At 33.8% G+C, this 19,130-nt stretch overlaps 1 protein-coding gene across 1 annotated transcript; it reads right to left on the bottom strand.

Moving 5' to 3' along the window:
- Positions 1-15,549: 15,549 nt before the first annotated feature.
- LOC122306133 (multiprotein-bridging factor 1b-like) lies at positions 15,550-18,585 on the bottom strand. Its single transcript, XM_043118545.1, has 4 exons — positions 18,370-18,585; positions 17,332-17,415; positions 16,204-16,286; positions 15,550-15,870 (listed from the first exon to the last, which is right to left on the bottom strand). Exons 1-4 carry the CDS (start codon positions 18,509-18,511, stop codon positions 15,751-15,753), a joined length of 429 nt encoding a protein of 142 aa, XP_042974479.1. The 5' UTR covers positions 18,512-18,585; the 3' UTR covers positions 15,550-15,750.
- Between the last annotated feature and the right edge of the window lie 545 nt (positions 18,586-19,130).

Here is a 19,130-nt window from a genome sequence, read left to right as displayed (position 1 = left end):
CAAATTAATGGGAAAGAAAACTTCTAGTAAATCGATTTCACCTAATTCTTCACTATGCTTTACTCATCCAACTAATTTAATTTAATTCTTTTTGTCTATTAGCAAGTCTCTAATTCATCCAAAAGCCTCTTTCGATAGTCAATTGAAAATTATTCTTGTTTATCAATTCGCACAAGAATATGCAAATTAAATAATCAAGAAAGCAATAAGACCAATGATTTAATTACTACATAGGTTCATACAAGTCTTTCGATCTCTATACTTACCTATGCTGAAATATTCAAGATTTACCCTATGATTCCCTCTTTCGATAGTAAATCACAATATTAAACATCATCTAATCAATGGCCAGTTAATTAGAAGCAATAAACTCAGAATAAATCAGATAAACAAAGAGAGAATTGCCTTAAATTAGCATAGACAATCAAGCATAGTTCGGAACTAGGTTTCATCGTTTTCCTAGAATAAATAAAATTTAGCTCATGCTAGAAAGGGAATTCAACATAAATGAATTCACCATAATTGTTCTGAGAATATTGGAAGAAAATAAACGCTGAAAAATACTCCTCGCAGCCGCAACTCGTCTTCAAAAACTCAAGGAAATGTTTCAATGCTTTTCTCCCGTCTGTGCTCGTGTATGATTCCAATGTACGTGCAATATATGGAATTCCCTGACCAAAACAGATGATTTGAATCCTTCTAGCTGTGTTTTTCTGTCCCAAAAATGTTCTCTAGTCAAAAGGTACGGTCAAATGGTGAAAAATCCCTTTTATATGCTCTGACGGCGGAAAACCTTAGATCTGAAAAAATACGGTATTCGCTCGAGCGATGTGTCGAGCGAGCATCCAGCGTTCGACTCTTCCTAAATTCGCTTGAGCCGCTTGTCGAGCGCACATCGAGCGTTCAACTCTGCCTGACTTCGCTCGAGCAGCCAAAAGCCTCCGCTCGAGCGATCTTTGTTTTCCCGCAACCCGCTCGAGCGATCTTGTAAATCTACAATACAAAATTTTGCAAGTCATCAGTGGGGATTTGGGGGCGTCACATGTCTGTCAATTTGGAGAAACCACTAGGCAAGAAAGCTTAAAAAGAAAGGGAAAGAAAAAGGAAATGCAAAGAATCTTCATCTACTGAGTTTGATGAAATGTTAAGCCATATGGAAAGTGAGAGGAAGATAATGATGATTGAGTGATGGGAGGTAGTAAGTCGGGTTTATAGGGATAGGACTGAGATGATAGAACATAAGAAGAAGAAGATGGAGATGGAAATCATGAATTTGAATGTTGATAATATGAATACGGTGCAGCGAGAATACTTCAAGTCATTTCAAATGGAAATTCTAGAGAAACATAGGAATGAATTGAATTAAATGTAGTAGCCGGAGGAGAGAGAAGTGCATTGAAGAGTTGTTGTTTTTAGACACCTGGTAATATATTGTTCATTTTGCTATTTTTGGTAGTTGCTGTTTTTGGTTAATTTACTGAAGAGTCGTTGTTTTTGCACACCTGGAAATCCTAGTAGTTGTTGTTTTTGGTAAGTTCTGAGATTAATATTTCTTAATTCTATGTTTTTGCAGGCAGTACTCATTTCAGGCTATTTTGTAACTCATCATGTGGATATTTTTTGGAACAAATTTTTGGGTTTTTTTGGTTTAGCCTAGAAGATTTTTGGGTTTAGCATAGCAGATATGTGTAACAACTCATGTGGATGTATTTGGTTTTTTTGTAACTGCTGTTATGTGTTGTAATCTAGGGTTTCTCTTTGTATTGTTTGTACATGGTATGTTGTTAGACATGAACACTAGTATGTTGCTAGACATGGTAATTGAAATATTGGAAGTGCAAATTTATGTAGATACTTTTTTGTAATTAAGATGGTGCTGGAAGTGCAGATTTCTTGTAAGTGTTTATGTAGTTGTTCTGTAATTAAGAATGTGTTTTCTTGCAGGTGTTTATGTAAGTGTAGATTTCTTATTGACATGAAATGAGTATGTTGCTAGATATTTGATTAGTAATTAAGAAATTTATAAAGAATTTTAGATGAGTTTAATCTCAAGTTTTGGTTATTAGCATTAAATGACATTTCAAATATGATTTTTTGTGTATTAATTTAATTAGAATATAATAATTATTAATATTAAATTGCTAGAATTACAAAATGTGATAAAAATAAATTAAATAAAAAATTATTAGTTTAATAATATTTTTATTATTATATAAAGAGCAAATGACTAATCCAATGTGGTGATTAAATTTAAATGGAATAGGCAAATGCAAAGAAGTGTGATATTGGCTAAATTTTAAAAATGGATTTGGCTAAGCCAATGAGGATACTCTTAGTGGGCCTAAACCAATTGGACCTCATTTAGAGTTTCAATAGGGTTTGATTTGGGATTTTGGTTTCTATTAAGCCAAACCCCAAACCCAATTTTTCTTGATATAATGAAATCACCAAATTATAAAATGATAAACAAAGGTATAATGTAACATGAAATTGAATAGTTAATAGCATGTGGAAGTGATTTAATTAAGTAATTAAATGTTAAGCTAAAACGGGCCAACATTTAGGGTTTGGGGTAACCTTTTGGGGTTTAGGAAAACCATTTTGGGTTTCCTTTTTCACCAAGGTTTTGCAATTTCAATTAGATCTCAAATATTTTGAGTTTCACTAGAGTTGAAATTCTATTTGGTTTGATACAAAAATGAATGGTTGGATGGAATAGTGCTTCGCTTAGATAGCATGATCACAATGCTTGATTTTTCTTCATTTCCTTCGAATTTTTATTTCATAGTTCCTCTTAATGACGAGTGTTCCATACTATTCACTAAGTGTGGATAAGATCTTACCAAATTTTCAAATAAAATTTCTCTAAACTAATTTAAACAATTCACAATTTGATTTGAAAACGACTAGACTTAGTGCTAACACAGGTGCTACTATTTACTCCGAAAATAGTAAAAATAACTTTGCACTATAAAGTTCTAAATAATCCTACAAACATAATAGTGCAATTCCTTTCACCAATTTGGAATCCTAAGTATCTCGAATAAATCAAAATGCATTTTCGAATGGCTATCATTCGTAAAATCCTAAATATTCATCTGAGACTAGTGGCGCAAACCGTTTCTCAATCCTATACTCCTAAGTACCTCAGATTAATAAAATCGTGTTTCTATTACCAACGTGGGTAAGAAACTAACTAAACTGATAGACTAAAACTTACGCGATTATCTAATTCGTGAGACATTTCTAAGGTTTCACGACGTTCTTAAAGCCTAAAGAAATTCATCCGCCAAATTTTGGTGGGTTGTTACAGTTAGATGTATGTTAAGTGTACTGCATCTCTAAATATCATGAACAGGGGCATGTAATCTTGTATTGCATATCTCGATATTTTAATCCCTTCAAATCCCAAGTGGAAGTAGAGAGCACCACACCCTTTCTACATGAAAATTATACATCTTCTTTATTATGTTTATGGGTTGCCTTTACACTGCGATTTTGATGATGATGAGTTTGAATAGTGTGGGTTGATGGTGATTGCAATTTCAGAGCGTGTGAGTCTTACGGTGTGTCGAGTGATTCTTGTGACACGGTGTCATAGTTTCATATAGGTAGATGGACCCCTATGATGATTCGGGTGGAACACTTTCGTATTAGTCTCACTTGATATACAAGTAGAGAGATTCCATAGGCGTATCATGTGTGGCGCCTTTGAGTCAGTTGACTAGGTAGAGTGATTCCCCATGTCAAATGGTTTGAAACTAGTGAATTAGCTTGCACATTAACCTGGTAAACAGATTCCCTACATTGAATTGTGGATTGATTCTTTGCTTAGAATGGGATATGATGAACTTTATGTGTTTTGATAAGAGGGTGGTTTCCCACTAAAACCATGGATACATGTGTTTTCCGGAGAGTGTGATTCCTCGCCATGCATAAACATGTGTTCACAAATCATTTACATGAAACTGTGCAAGCATCTTCACTTGCATTGTCTCTTGTTAGTAATATTGTAATAGATGTTTAACTTACCTATAGTTTCGTTTACCAGAACCTTATGGCTTGATACAGATGTAGCCTAAAGAAGTTCTCTGAGAAGGAAGGACAGACCCTACCTGAGTGAAAGAGATGGAGGGTTGTCTCCGATGTTATTTATTGTACTTGTGAAAATGTACTATTTACTCAAACAACAAATTTTGTTTGATAAGTCATACTTGGACAAGAGTGTTGAATAATTAGTGCTATATAATGTTATTTGGAAAGTGACAATGACTTGTAGATATTATTATTATTATTATTATTATTAATAGATGAATCTTTCATCGGTTTATAATTCTGGTACGATTAGCACTAGTCTCTGACTAAACTTTCACTTATTTTGCTGTGACTAATATAATTTACCACATATTTGGTCAACAAAATACAATATAAAACCACAAAAACAGAAACTTAAGATAACTCCAAGAAAACATAGAATTAAAAAACTTAACATTAAATATTTCTAAAACTCATAAAGTTATAAAAAAAAAATAATAAAGCGAAAAAAATAGTTAAATATCAACAAATATGGGTCAAACTCAAGTAAAAAATAAAAATAACATATTTTAAAAAAATGAAAGTATAAAAATTATAAAATAAATAAAATATTAAAAATAAAAAAAATATAAACAAATAAACTTTAAAAAATTAAAAATAAATCAACTAAATTAAAAATAAAAACACATAAATAGAAAAAATAAAATTAATCTCTTGATAAAATATATTAAATTTTAAAAATTCATAAAATTTAAAAAAAAATTGGAAAAAGAAAAGACAAAAAGTTGGTGAAAAGGGAGTACCCTCTCCACACTAGCTACCGTAGGAGACCAAATCCGACAACCACACGGTGGGCCATGCCTAGGTAACGGCCACTCTAGATCCAATGGTAGCGTCTTCCTAGGCATTGGCCAGGGGTGGTCAAATTCGATTTCCAATCTAGGTAGCCAGCTGGGAGAGGGCATTCACCTCCTTTTTTTTTTTTTTTTTTTAATGATTTTTTTAATGTAATGCTTTTATAAATTAAATTTCTTTTTCATCATTATATGTATTTTTTTCAATTTAGTTGATTTTTAAAATATTTCTAAGTTTCTTTTGTTTCTATATTTTTTGTATTTTTATTATTATTATTATTTCATCCGAGTTTATAATTCTTTTTTAATTTTTAATGTTATTTTTTATTTTATATGCTTTTATTTTTTTAATTTTTAATTTTAGTTTTATATAATTCTAATTCTTTTTATTTTCTCTTTTTCATAGAGTTTTTCTTTTTCTTATAGTTTTCTCATGTGTTGTCGAAATATTTAACGTTATTTTCTTAAATTTGGTTATCAATTTTTTTACCTTTTTTTTTTTTCGTTTTTTAAAATTTATGTGTTTTGATTTTCTATTTTGTTGACTTAATATAATTTCCTAATTTGTTTTTTTTTTCTCTTTTTCTAATTTTCTATAATTGTATAATATGTGTTTACTGTTTATGATGGCCTAGCATGCTTATTATGATTTTCTAAGTATTTAAATGGAAACAGTACATAATATGGCACGTGCCATTCCTGATTGGTCATAACGTGGTGGTAAACTGCCACTTCAGTATTTTACGTCAAAAGATTAATTGATGGAAAAGTATAATTGCAAGCATAATTGTGCACTAATCTGTGCACCAATATGATGTGATTGGTCAAAAAGTAAATTTTATTAAAAACAGTGTTAATTTAAATTTTAAGTATGAATAAATCAGTATTAGTACACAGATTAATGCACGACTATACTTGTATGTAGCAAAACTCTTAATTGATAGTTTACCATAATTATGACGCCTCGACTCCCTATTGGACATATAACACCGGATTACACATCCCATACATATATGATAATGGTATGCATCCAACATAGCATGTTACTAAACAATGTGCATGAGAATGAATATGTAGCAAAATGGTAAAGATTTCTATACATTTATTGTACCAAAGAATTTTAGAAGTCACTACAACATTGTAACAAACCCCACAAATCACATTACTATGATAGTTTTAACAATATCAAATACACACTATAAGAAAAATAATTTTTTATGTCACTTAAATTCATCTCAAAAAATGTAAAACTGTTGCGATTGTACAACAACTTTATATTTTTTACGACGAATTTAGGTGATACAAAAAATTATTTTTCTTGTAATACATGTCCGAAATCCTTGGAAACAAAAACTTTTGTCTTTCCCATTGGGATAAATGAACAAGATGAAGCTAACTAGAACAACTCCGTCATATGTCGATCGTGGCACCTTTCTCAATCGTTTGCATGTGGCTAATGGCCTTTTCTACGAAGTGATCTGCAAAAATCTATGGTTTCAGCATTTAGACATTTAAAATCTTAAGAGTTGCAAATGAAGATTGTGAACAGTTCAAGCTTGGTTAATATATATTCAATTCAAACTCAATTCATTTAATAAATGAAATATTCATAAATATTAATATTGGTCCAAATATTAAATGAGCAGAACTAGTATAAATTCTTCTCAACTCAATTTAGGCTCATGATAAAGCTCATACAAGTTCGGCTTGGCTCGTTTGAGCTTGGAATATGTGTTATATATGTATGTTTTAATTTTATTACAAGTTAACTGTATTTTATATACTTAATTATATACTATTAATTTGTTTATAAATTACCTTATTTAATATATTTATTATACTCCCAAAGCGCGGATTTGGTACTTTGTATAATTATTTTTAATTGAAGATATTTTATGTAATTAGTTATCTATATCTAGTTATTTTTTATGTTTGTGGTACAATTTATTTTATAAACTTAGTAAATTATGTAATATTTAATGTTATTTATCAATTTTCTAATTGTTATATAGATTGTAGTTCATTGATATAGTTATAAATCAATGAATTAATACATATTTCATTGAAAGAGTTACCGAATTAGCTTTAACTAATTAACTATAATTTATATAAATAATGCATACCATAACGTAGGTTGATAGTTTTCTTTTTAATTAAGGAATCATATCATTAACCTTATACGCAATATAGTTTTCATTATACTAGATAATTGATAACACATATTGTAATTTATTACTATTACTTATTAATTATATATAGTTAGATATTATTATATTTTTATTGTGTAATATTTGTAAAATAACTTATAGATTATAACTATATACTTATATCATATGCTTGTAATACACTTAAATATAATATCTATTAATATATGCTATAATATATTCATAATTTATATTTAATAATAATATATTATACAGCTATAATTTTATTGATTTATTATGCTATCTATATATCTATATATATTAAATGATTTAATTTATTGCATTTTATTTTATGTAGTACTTTTTTAATTTATTACTATAAGTTAATTTATTTTATAAAATTTATATCATAAGAGTTTTTTAGTCAAAATTATTTTGTTGAATAATTTAATGGTTAGAACTTTTTGTAAAAATTTAAAATCTTTTTCTTAATTAAAAGATAAAAATCAGATTTAAAAAAATCGAATTTGATCCACTCAAGCTCCACTCATTCGTTTATCTTTAGTTGAGTTCAAGTCTAGCTCGAACAACATTAATGATTAACAAGCCGAGTTCGAACAAGGATATTCGAATTCAAGCCAAGTTCAAACGGTACATATGCTTATCAAGCTCGAACATCCTTATTCGAATTTGGCTCAACTCGGTTCATTTGTAACTTTGACCACACATTTGTGTAATGTTTGTTAGTTTTACTTATATCAAAAACACCTCATTTGATTATACAGATGAGATGATATGTTTTGAATAGTAATGAACAAAATATTGTTATAATATAATTTTTTAATATTAATTTTGTATTAGAATTTAAAAAAGTTAAATTGTTTATTATATTTTGTATAGAGATTTGAAAAAATTGTAATGATGAGTTGATATGAGATGATATGAAATTTTTAGTTTTGATTAACTGAGCAGAGCTTAAGGATTCACGTAGCCATCCTTCAGCCTAAGTTTCTCTAGCCTCTCAGGAAGAAGGTAAAGCCTTGAAATCCGAGATTGTTACATCTCATATGAGATCGTAAATAGCCCAATGTCAAACCAAGGGAATATTACTTTATTTTTAATCACTTACACTCTAGGGTTGCCGAAGGTGTTTCGATCACAGCCCTGAGGTCGTGATTTGCCCACCAAGACATTATGTTCAAAAAATTATATGATAGTTATGCACATGCTCATAAAGATAATACTTTGAGTAATCAAGGGCAACTCATACATGACATAGAAGAGCATAAAAGTCGAATATTTATCACCATAATAAATAATACAATCTACAAGTTTAGTCAAGAAACAACATACCTTAAAAGACTATGTCGAACAAAGTGTCGCAAGGTTCATTATTCTTAACCTCCACTTATAGTGTCCTAGAACTCTGAGATGAACTCACATTTGGACCAATTTCCATCCAACACTATGTAGACCTCTATGTTTTCCAGTTGGCCAAGACACTCCATCACTGGACTATTTTTTCCTAATCTTGAAACCTCCACCTTGAGCAGCATTCCTTGCGAAAGCTCAAAATGACTTCCCTCCAATAATTGGCTTGAAATCTGTCCAATTGTTTGTCCCCCTTAACAAATGAGTAAGCCTGCAACCCGACCAGCCCAAACCGGGTTTGGGTTCGACCTGACCCGAAAAGGAGCATACAAGACAGCGATGCCAATTGACCCGATCCAAATAAAACATAATCGGGTTGAACCCGTATGACCTGATATTTCCCCCAAAAAATCATTCCGATCTCTCTCTCTCTCTCTGTTACTTGGGTTGAACCCGTATGACCTGATATTTCCCCCAAAAAATCATTCCGATCTCTCTCTCTCTCTGTTACTTGGCCATGCATGTCGCTATGAAATGGTATATGAAATGAAAGGCTGGAAACAGATCTTGAAACGCTCTGATCTATTTTCAGACGAGAAATGCGATGATCCTCCATGTCAGCCAACCACCGGCTTGTTCCCTCTCGGCATCCTCTAGAATTTTTGTCGCCGCCGCCGACCTCTCTCTCTGTTACTTGGCCGTGTAGATCGACGGCAGTTTTGCCACACCACCCAGGTCAGCCGTGCCTCCTCCATGTTAGCCAACCACCGGCTTGTTCCCCTCTCGGCATCCTCTAGAATTTTTGTCGCCGTCACCGACCTCTCTCTCTATGTCTCTATTACTTGGCCGTGCAAATCAACAGCAGTTTCGTCCCACCACCCAGGTCAGCAGTGCCTCCTCCATGTCGGCCAAACTTTTCTGTTCGTGAGTTTTTTAGAAATGTAGAAGTTATTCCTCTGTAACCAATTTTGCATAGCAAACCTCGTCTTCCCCACAATTTCGCGATCTGATTCGACTCAGAGAAAATAGAGTGAGTGTATAATCATGTTTCACTGTAATGGTTTTGAGTCAGTGCCGTCCGAAATTGGTCGGATTAGTTGGTTGTCCAAAACCGATATGCACTCAACCCGATGTTAGCGGGTTCGATCCAATCGGTTTGTGCGGGTAGTGCAGCCTAACGGGTATTTTGCACAGGCCTACAAATGAGTAAGAATAGATACAGTTATAGAATATGCAAGTATCGCACAATCCTTTTGAAATAGAGTTAGGTTTATTATTAAAAAAAAAAAAATTCCTGTAAGTCCCGTATTTATCCATTTTTTTACAAAAAAATTTGCACATCAATTATACATTTCACGATTACAAATATCATCTCTCTAAAGGAACTAACATTCATTTCTTGTACCAAAATAACGTCTCGGATCCCAAATAGGGCGGCAACCCGAGAGCCACAAGGCTTATCCTCCAATCCAAGAATTTCACTAAATCTTGAAACTTAATCCTAATTAAACACCTTTTTAAATCATTAAGGATCTGATAGGGCATCATACCGAAATTACCAAGGTGGGTTTCTTTCATCCAATCAATCATAAAATTTTACCTTATTTTATAAGGTAAACCAAGCTCAATACTACTCAGAACACCATTTTCATCCAACTTAATTATGATCCAACTCAAATTTCATCCATTTAGTTAACAATAAAGAGCTTCAATCTTACCATTTTTATTCAAGAGTCTTGAGTTCACACGAAAACAAGATTTTCAAGACTTCATAAATTAAAAACCGAGCCCCATTCTGGGTTGCTACAAAGACCTCCTTTCAATGCATACACGCCCCCATTCATACATATGGAAGCCGATACCATCAACCAACCAAGATCTACTTTGATTTCACAAGTCTGTATTTATCCTTTGATCAAAACATACCCATACACAAAGACACTTTCATTCACACATTTAATCATTACAACGCACTTGCTCTCAGGATCCGCCTTCAAGCAACACGCTAAGAAACCTAGACTTTTTTTTTTTATAAGTAATACACTAAAATTTGGATTTTCTCCTCAGCCAAAACAAGTTTCATGGTTCTCCCTTCTTAAATAGCAAGATTAAGGAAGCCCCCAATACAAAACCTCATGAGCCTCGCCCTAAAGAAAATATTTGCATCTCAAACCCTCTACCATAAAATCAGAACTGTAGAGTTCAAACTGACATATTTCCCTTTAGGCAAACACCATTCTCACTAATAAACATACTTAAATCCAACAAACAAAAGTTCAGATCAAGTTTAAGAGAAGGTCTCATACCTTAGAAAACATCACCAAGGTTGGGCGCCCACCTACTACTCAAGATGGTGGTGGCTTAAAATGATGATGTCTATGTGTGAATGAAACTTGTCGGTTGTGAATGGGTGTATGTGTCAACCAGCCCCATGTGAGGAAAAATGGAGATGTTGAGAGAGAGAGAGAGAGGGTGTCGAGAGAGATAAGAATAGAGGAATACAGATCAGTTTAGGGTGAGAAATGGGGAGTTTTGTGTGGTTTGCATGAGCTTTTATTTATTGTCTTTAGTTTGAGTTTCATCCAATGGTACATGCGTAGGGTCATAATCAAGTGTGTAAGAGTTAAAAAATTAATAACTAAACAAGGGGGGCTGCAGATGGATGGGGTGTTTGGCCACAAGGACTAGGGGTGGCAATATGTTATACGACCCGTTAACCCAACACGAACACGACACGATAATAGCGGGTTAGGGTTTAGTCTTAATGAGTTCGGATCAAAATGGGTTGACCCGTTAAGACACGATTGCTTAAAGGGTTGATAACAGATCAACCCGTTTTGACCTATTAAAGAAAGTTAAAAGTACAATTATACCCTTATACCTAAAAATAAAATCGTTAAAATTTCAATTTCGATATTTTTATTGTTTAGATTGTAATTGGGGACTTGTAGTTAGTTTTATAATTTTTATAGATATTGTGATTTTAATATTTATATAAAATTATGCTAAATTTAATCAGGTCAAATGAATTAATTTCAGGCATATTCAACACATTTACATAAACAGTTTGAAACAGGTCGCGTATTATGTCGTGTCATACCGTGTTAACCTATTTCATAATATTCACTAATGAGTCAAAATGAGTTGACACGACACTATCCGTTATATTAATAGATCGTGTTAGGGATTGAAATTTTGACACAATAAGCTTAACCGGCCGGGTTAGGATTGACCTATATAGTATAATATATATGTTTTGACACGATACTGACATGACCCGTTAACACAATTTGACACCCCTATGTCAAGGACATAAGGCCATGGATGGTGATTGGCTTCGCTTAGTGTAACATCTCGACCCTAAAAGTGTAATTTTATTATTATCATTATTATTATTATTGTTGTTGTTGTTGTTGTTATTATTATTCTTATGTTTAGCAGATTTGTTTTGAGAGGATATTTTGTTTTGAATAGGATTTAACTTTAAACCCTTTTGATTTTCTGTTTGATTCCTATAAAGAAACTAACACTTCAAAAATAACTCTCATCCTCTCAGTGTTTGTATCCTCGTAGGAATAGGTCCCTAAAGTCTAGACAACTTCAAACTCTAGCCTAGTCTCCTGATCATTCACGTACTCACTTTTTTCCCTCTCTATAAAACCCACCCCGAGATCCTCCAGAGTTAAAACACCAGAAAACCTTATACACATAGCCACTGTAGCAGCCTCTACAAACTAAGAACCCATCTCCTTCAACCAAAAAGCCACCACTTCGCCGAAAACCACCACGGAAGACGTCGCTGGCAAGTCTCCTTTCCACCCACGCATGCGTCGATCCCATAAAACCCTCTGCCATTTCTCTCTCCATTGTTATTAACTAACAGTTGTGTGTGTTGTGGCTTAGCACCGTCGACCACCACAAGAAAAGTCGGAACACCTCTCAGCAGCCACAGAATTTCCCAGCAGTCACTTCCAGCCACCCAGACCCACCGTCGTTACTGGTCCTTTTCTCTCGGTGAGTTGAGTCCCTTTCTTTTCGTATGATGCTGCCCCTTGTTCTACGAATTTCTCCGTTTCCTCTATCTTCAACCCTCCCAAAATGCCCTTTTACTAAGATAGTTTAATTGGGGCTGGGTTAAGCTTTATCTGGACTTGTCTTTAATTGGGTGGGCTCTATTTATTTCAGAAACTACCATAATAGTGTATGTGGATTGATTTTATGTGGGTTTAATGATTATATTGGGCTGGTTGTACTTTTACGGAAACTGATTTTGTAACTTTAAATGGTTGTTTGTTTAATTGGGGCTTGGCTGAGATTTAAGTCAGATCAAGTTTTACGACTTATTTTTTTAAAAAGCATTTAAGGGATTTAAAGTAAGTCTTAAACTATATTCTATTGAATAATATGGAACCTATTATTTTAGTCAATATTCTCATTGGCAGATCGTATTGTGTAAATTTATTATGTTATATTTTTAAATATAAAACTAAGGAACATTTTATGAGTTTTAAATAATATTATATATATTAATTTAGTATGGCTGAATAATTGTTGAATTAATTTATGGCATGATTCTTAGTACTTAGAATGCTATGATATATTTTCCTAGAAATATTAGTTACGAGTAGCATCTCGTATAGGTAATGCGCTACAAGTTGAAAATCAGGAAATGACGCTAAAGGGTAAATAGTATGATCATATAAATATATGTGTACTGTAAATATTATTGTTATATGAAAATACGATGTGCTTATGATGGTTATCTACACTATGGCAAGGGCCAAGTCAAGGTTAGATTCCTTTCACGATCTTTGATGGATTATAACATGATACTTGTATGTATGGTTTTGTTGCTTGCTGAACTGAATATTATTAAAAAGTCACGTATGCCATGTAATGTTCACATATAAGTCAAGTCACGTATATCATATAATGTTCACGTAGTATTCAAGTCACGTATGCCATGAAATGTTCATGTAGTAATTTAAGTCAAGTATGCCATGTAATAAAATAATCAGATCATGTATGCCATGAAATGTCAAAATGTTTAAATCATGTTAGGCCATGTCATGCTATGCTATACCATGTACAAGAAAATGCCATACACAAGAATATATCATGTTATGCCATGCCATGTACAAAAATATGTCATGTACAAAGAATATGTCATGCTAGAAAAGTCTATGAAGTCCAAGAAAGTTCTCATGCATTAAGAAAGATAAATATTTTAAAGTGACACGGACCCAAGCGTGATCACCACAAGTTATGTGAAGACGAAGCTACAGACTCAAGCGTGATTACCACAAATTAGGTGAAACACAGACTCAAACATGTTTCACTCCATGCTATAAAAGTTTAATAAAACACAGACTCAAGCGTGTTTTACTCCATGTTACGCAAGTTAAGTGAAACACGGACTCAAGCGTGTTTCACTCCATGTTATGCAAGTTAAGTAAAACACGGACTCAAGCGTGTTTCACTCCATGTTACATAAGTTAGGTGAAACATGGACTCAAGCGTATTTCACTTCATTTTATGCAAATTAAGTAAAACATGGACTCCAGCGTATTTTACTCCATGTTACGCAAGTTAAGTGAAACACAGACTCGAGCTTGTTTTACTCCATGTTATGCAAGTTAAGTAAAACACGGACTCAAGCGTGTTTCACCTCATGTTACACTAGTTAGATGAAACACGAACTCAAGCGCGTTTCACTCCATGTTATGATCAGTTATGCAAGTTAAGTGAACACGAACTCAAGCGTGTTCCACTCCATGTTATGACAAGTTATGGGGTGCCATGGACTCAAGCGTGGTTCACTATGTAATAAGTAAAATACAAGATATACAAGTTATTCATACATTTACGTTACATGGTTGCCATGATTATGTATGTTTCTGTTCATGTTAATGATGTTTAGACTTGCTATGAGATTCCGTGAATGATATATGTAAGTTATCAAGAGTCTTTCAAAAATTAAGTCTATGATAAGTTTTGTAATATTTTACGATATGATGTGCTATCTACTGAGTCTTCTGACTCATTTTTGTTTGTTTCTATTTTCTTCTATGTTTAATTAACACAGATGGAAGTATTTGATGTTGCTAAGCTGGATGGCTAGGAGTAAATCTAGTTCAAGGACTTAGAATCAAATAAGTGCACTTTTTCACAAGGATCAGTTCTCTCATGTTTTATTTAAGACCAGTTTATGTTTTGTTTATTTTCAGTTTCAAGTTCCAAGGACTATTTATGTTCTTTTCAATTCAATATTTTTTAATAAATGAGATATTTCAGGATATGAATCTCTTTACTAGGTACTATGCTATGATTGTTGGTAATATCTCTATCCTACGGGAAGGGGGTGTTACACTTAGTCAAAGAGTCATTACTATAAGACAGAGTGTCTCTTGACTTGGGGGCTTGTCATTTGGCTAATTGAGGCCTGAAAAGTGGCCAGATCTGGCTGACATGGGCATGATCTGCACAATGCAAATGGTGGAGCCGCATGATATGGCAAGATCTTGATGATGTGGCAAATTAGGATAGGTGTAAGTATGTGTCATCGGTCATTGACCTAAGATGATGTATACAAGGTGGTCAATGGTGTGGATCCAACTCAAAAATATTTTAGAGGTTTCTTGTCACTGCCAAGTGGCATTCTTGAAGTTCAAACGTGGGTGACACGTGATACCACATTTTTTGACCAGGGATCCTAAAGTATGTAACTAATCCATCTTTCTTTTTATCTAAAAAGATTTCTAAAGAAAGATATGAATTTTCTAAGTCTGTTCCCTCTTTGCTTCTCTACGTGATTGGTCTAAAATCAGGTTCTCACAATAACCACTGCTACTAGTTCTAAGCATTTTAAACTAGAACTACCAATTTTCAACAAGTGCAAAACCCCAAGAACCTTAACTGAATGGTAATCTTCCCTAAATTTCATACAAAACCATGTAATCTCGATGGCATTCATGGAGAGCACAAGACAATCCAGCAGGATGCTACATGAGGATGAACAGAAATTTCTTTTATAGATCTAACTGGCCCCTCTATCCTTAATGTATTCAGTCAAAAGAAGAAAAGAAAAAAAAGGAAAAAAAAATGGGGAACACATTTGGATGGCAGAAGCCATCTGAGTAAGTATATAGGCAGGGAACACGCAGTAGTAATTTTGGATCAGGTAAGTTGAAGCAAACGAGTAAACATTCAAGAGTTATCTTACATAGAGACAGTAGTTCTGAGGCAACCATTCTTTGGCTATGATTTACCGAACTGCACATCACGATGCAGCATCGGCTAAACATAAAGACCAACAAGTTTCCTTATTTTTATTCCAAGGCTTCCTTTTACTTCTTTCCACGCAATTTAGCTCCAAGAGTCCTCTCCAGCTTGGTAATGATCTGTTGATTAGGTATAGCCTTGCCAGATTCATACTCCTGTATGACTTGAGGCTTCTCATTAATCATCTACAAAAATGTGATGGTTGTCACTATACAGGTCAAAATATGGAAGTGAGTGTGTGTATATATATATAGGAAGGGATTTATACTATTCTTAAATATTTTGTTGGAACTCCCTCTAACATTACTAATCGTATTAGCAATTATTTAAATAATTTGAGATGCCGTCAAATGTCTAATTATAGATGGTATCAAGATGTTTTTATTTCTAGAGTTATACTTAGGGATGATAGTCATAAGTCTTACTAGAAAGAAAAATTTATTGATGGATTACCTCATTTATTGTGAGAGAGAGAGAGAGAGAGAGAGAGAGAGAGAGAGAGAGAGAGAGAGAGTTACTTGAGCAAGCTGAGACTGTGTAAGCTTCTTTTCCATTCGAGCTTGCATAATAGCTTTCTTTAGCTCAGTTGGTACACGTTCATCTGCACTCATTGACAGATATAAGCATAAAAATCCTAAAATGATATACATGATTAGCCACATAATTAAAAACATTGAAACTGGGAACCAAATTTTCTGAGATCATGTTCTAAACATATTGCTCCCAAATTCTCTCTTAGTTTCTTCACCATCATGCTTTGTTTCACTCCAACCAAAATTTGAGTTTGTTTATGTAAAGCTGAGTTTCCAATATCTACCAGACCTCGTGCCAAGCCAACTTTTGGGTCGTCAATGATTCGAAGTGCGAAACATCAGTTTTTAATTCTAAGCCAATCACCATTTTTTCTGAAAAATAATTCATGTAGGAAATATTATCCAGGAGAAAGAAACAAACAAGTCTTTGAAAAACTCTTCTCCTGTGATGTGGAGGAACCTTAGCTTTAATGCTTAGAAAAATTATGTGCAATACTTACAATAATCTTCAGTCCATTAAACAATTTAAATCACAAGGATAGAAGAAAGATGAGGGAAAAAATGGATACACAAAGTGCCGGGGAGGAAAGGCAATATGTGAAAGTTTTTGAAGTGAATTCTAATGGCAAGAACAAGATGCTGACCAGAACCAAGACCAATTGCGTCTTAGGTAATTCGAGGTTTCCCGCATTAAAAAAAAAAAGAACAGTACCATTTTTAAAAATAAAAAATGTGCCCTGTATGTACACAAGGAAATATGTAATTAAATAAGTCCAAAACACATTAGGATATAATTACCTACTTTAACTGGATGCACTCATTAACCATACATGCATGTCATAAATAGGAAATTTCAGCAGATTAGGAAAATTTTTAAAAAGCAAAACTCACACCACAGATTTCCCCGGAAATGATTCTCATAAATTCACAACTTGAAGGATATAATATTTTAAAGAAGGAAACTAAAATTTAATGCCGATAGTATCAGCAAATTAGAATCCAATGTCCACAGTGAAGGTCATTCAAGGCAGATTCATTTTGTAACCGCATAAATTATAGAGTGTGAAGAGACTCATAAGGATGACAGTAAATAGGTAAAAAAATTATACTTACGAGCAAGGTTTTCAGTTTCGTCATCCAGCTTCCTCGTGTTTAGAGAAGTGCTGCTAGAGGCAGCTTTATTTGTCCCAGCAGTGGCTGCAAAATATATTGAAGTAGCTATTAGAATGGAACGTCTAAAAATCCATCAACAATGCGATCAAAACACAAGACAGAGAGAACTAGGGCACCAATTCCCCCATCTGCCATCATGTAACAAACGACACTAATTGAGTGCCTATTCTAGATAGAATAAAGGAAGACACAGTAACTTCAACAACTACAAGCAATAATACAATTGTATGCATCAACTAACATTCTAATAAACCTACTGATACGAGACACAACATGTCATACCACACAACTAGTATTATGATAAGACCATGAAACGTTCAACACTTATGTGGAATTATTGTAATTCAAAGGAAAATCAACATTATCAAGACGCAAGCAAGCTAGCACAAACACACAGATGCCACTATGCCAGTCTCATTCAAAACAAATAACTCACCACAGAGGTGAAAGGACCCCAGTTATACCAATGAATCCCACAACACCCAAATTATATTTTGTTTAAAAAACACACCATTTAATCATCTTAACGCTATAACTATTAAATGAGTAATTTTACTATGTTCCCTAATTTATAACACCCACATTGCTCCATTCATGTGGAACTACAATGTGGCGCCACATGGCTTATTAAAAAAAATGAAGAACATAAAGACAAAAAGGTTGAGAAAATCTATAGTTTTTTTTTTTTTTTTTTCGCGCATAAGAACTACAAATTAGGGAAATAGTAGCATTACTCTTACTAAATAAACCAAATATCAAATTAAAAAAAAAAATATTGAGAACTTAGACAAACAAGCACCATTAACCAAAACTTGCCAGAAGTTGCAATTGAAATCTATCAAACCCTAACTATCGCAGGAAAGAAAAGGTTTCTCTTTAGAGGAAAAAAAAGAAAAGTAAATTTAACGGATAAATGAATTTTTCTCCTACATATAGATTTGGGAGGCGAGGAGATTGATAATGAAGGGAAATACGGACATTTTTTCACGGTTTCGATCTCGGCGCCGGCGCGGCGAGCGGCGTTTACGGCTTTCTCGTCCTTCTTGGCGGCAGCGTTGGGAGCCTTCTTGCGGATCACTACCGGCTCCCAGTCCTGCGAGATCGGTCCGATTCCTGCCATTTCTTTTGTGTATCTGCCTCTTTCTGTGTGCACTACTGCTTCCCCGCTTGCTCGAGCTGTTAATTTTAGGAGATATGCCATACAACTATCCCTTTTAACTCAACCTGCGCAATTCAGCCTACGTGGCTTTTTTTTTTTTTAATTTTTAAATATATTGAAAACGTGCGTATTTGGTAAAGAGGAAGACTACGCATCCACAACTATACAGCTGCACACTCTGCACACCGTACGTGGCGTCATTTTTAAATTTTTTTTTTTTTTTCAAACGTGCGTTTTAGAAATGTAAAAACGTGATATTTCGGTTGGCTAAAACGAAACAGAAAATTTCGAATTCCTCCCACGAAACCCCTCCTCCCTCAGCCCAGCTTCACCTTCCTCCGCCCAGCGCCACCGGCAACGCCGTCTCTCTCCCCAGCGACACCGAGCGACGCTACTTCATACACAAAAGAGGCACCACTGCGTGGAAATCATTTAAAGGAGCAAACAGTTGGAGTGCGAAGACCCCCGTCCCTCGCCGCCGTCGTTGATCATACGGAGGTAAAACATTTTCAGACCAGTGAACTTCCATATGGTTACGTTCATTTTGTGTACTGGGAGAGGTGAGTTTTGGGTTTTTTCA

The sequence above is a fragment of the Carya illinoinensis genome, chromosome 4, assembly GCF_018687715.1.
Source record: "Carya illinoinensis cultivar Pawnee chromosome 4, C.illinoinensisPawnee_v1, whole genome shotgun sequence".
Taxonomy (NCBI): domain Eukaryota; kingdom Viridiplantae; phylum Streptophyta; class Magnoliopsida; order Fagales; family Juglandaceae; genus Carya; species Carya illinoinensis.
The sequence above is the reverse complement of the archived record's forward strand: the minus strand, read 5'-3'. Positions and strand labels throughout refer to the sequence as shown.

What these genes read in the sequence shown, in the direction of transcription:
- LOC122306133 (XM_043118545.1), bottom strand. Translation starts at nt 18,511, where the DNA reads ATGGCAGGAATCGGACCGATCTCGCAGGACTGGGAGCCGGTAGTGATC. An exon ending in CGAAACTGAAAACCTTGCTC is followed by an intron (nt 16,287 to 17,331) that starts GTAAGTATAATT and finishes CAATGAGTGCAG; the next exon opens with ATGAACGTGTACCAACTGAG. An exon ending in CACAGTCTCAGCTTGCTCAA is followed by an intron (nt 15,871 to 16,203) that starts GTAACTCTCTCT and finishes ACATTTTTGTAG; the next exon opens with ATGATTAATGAGAAGCCTCA.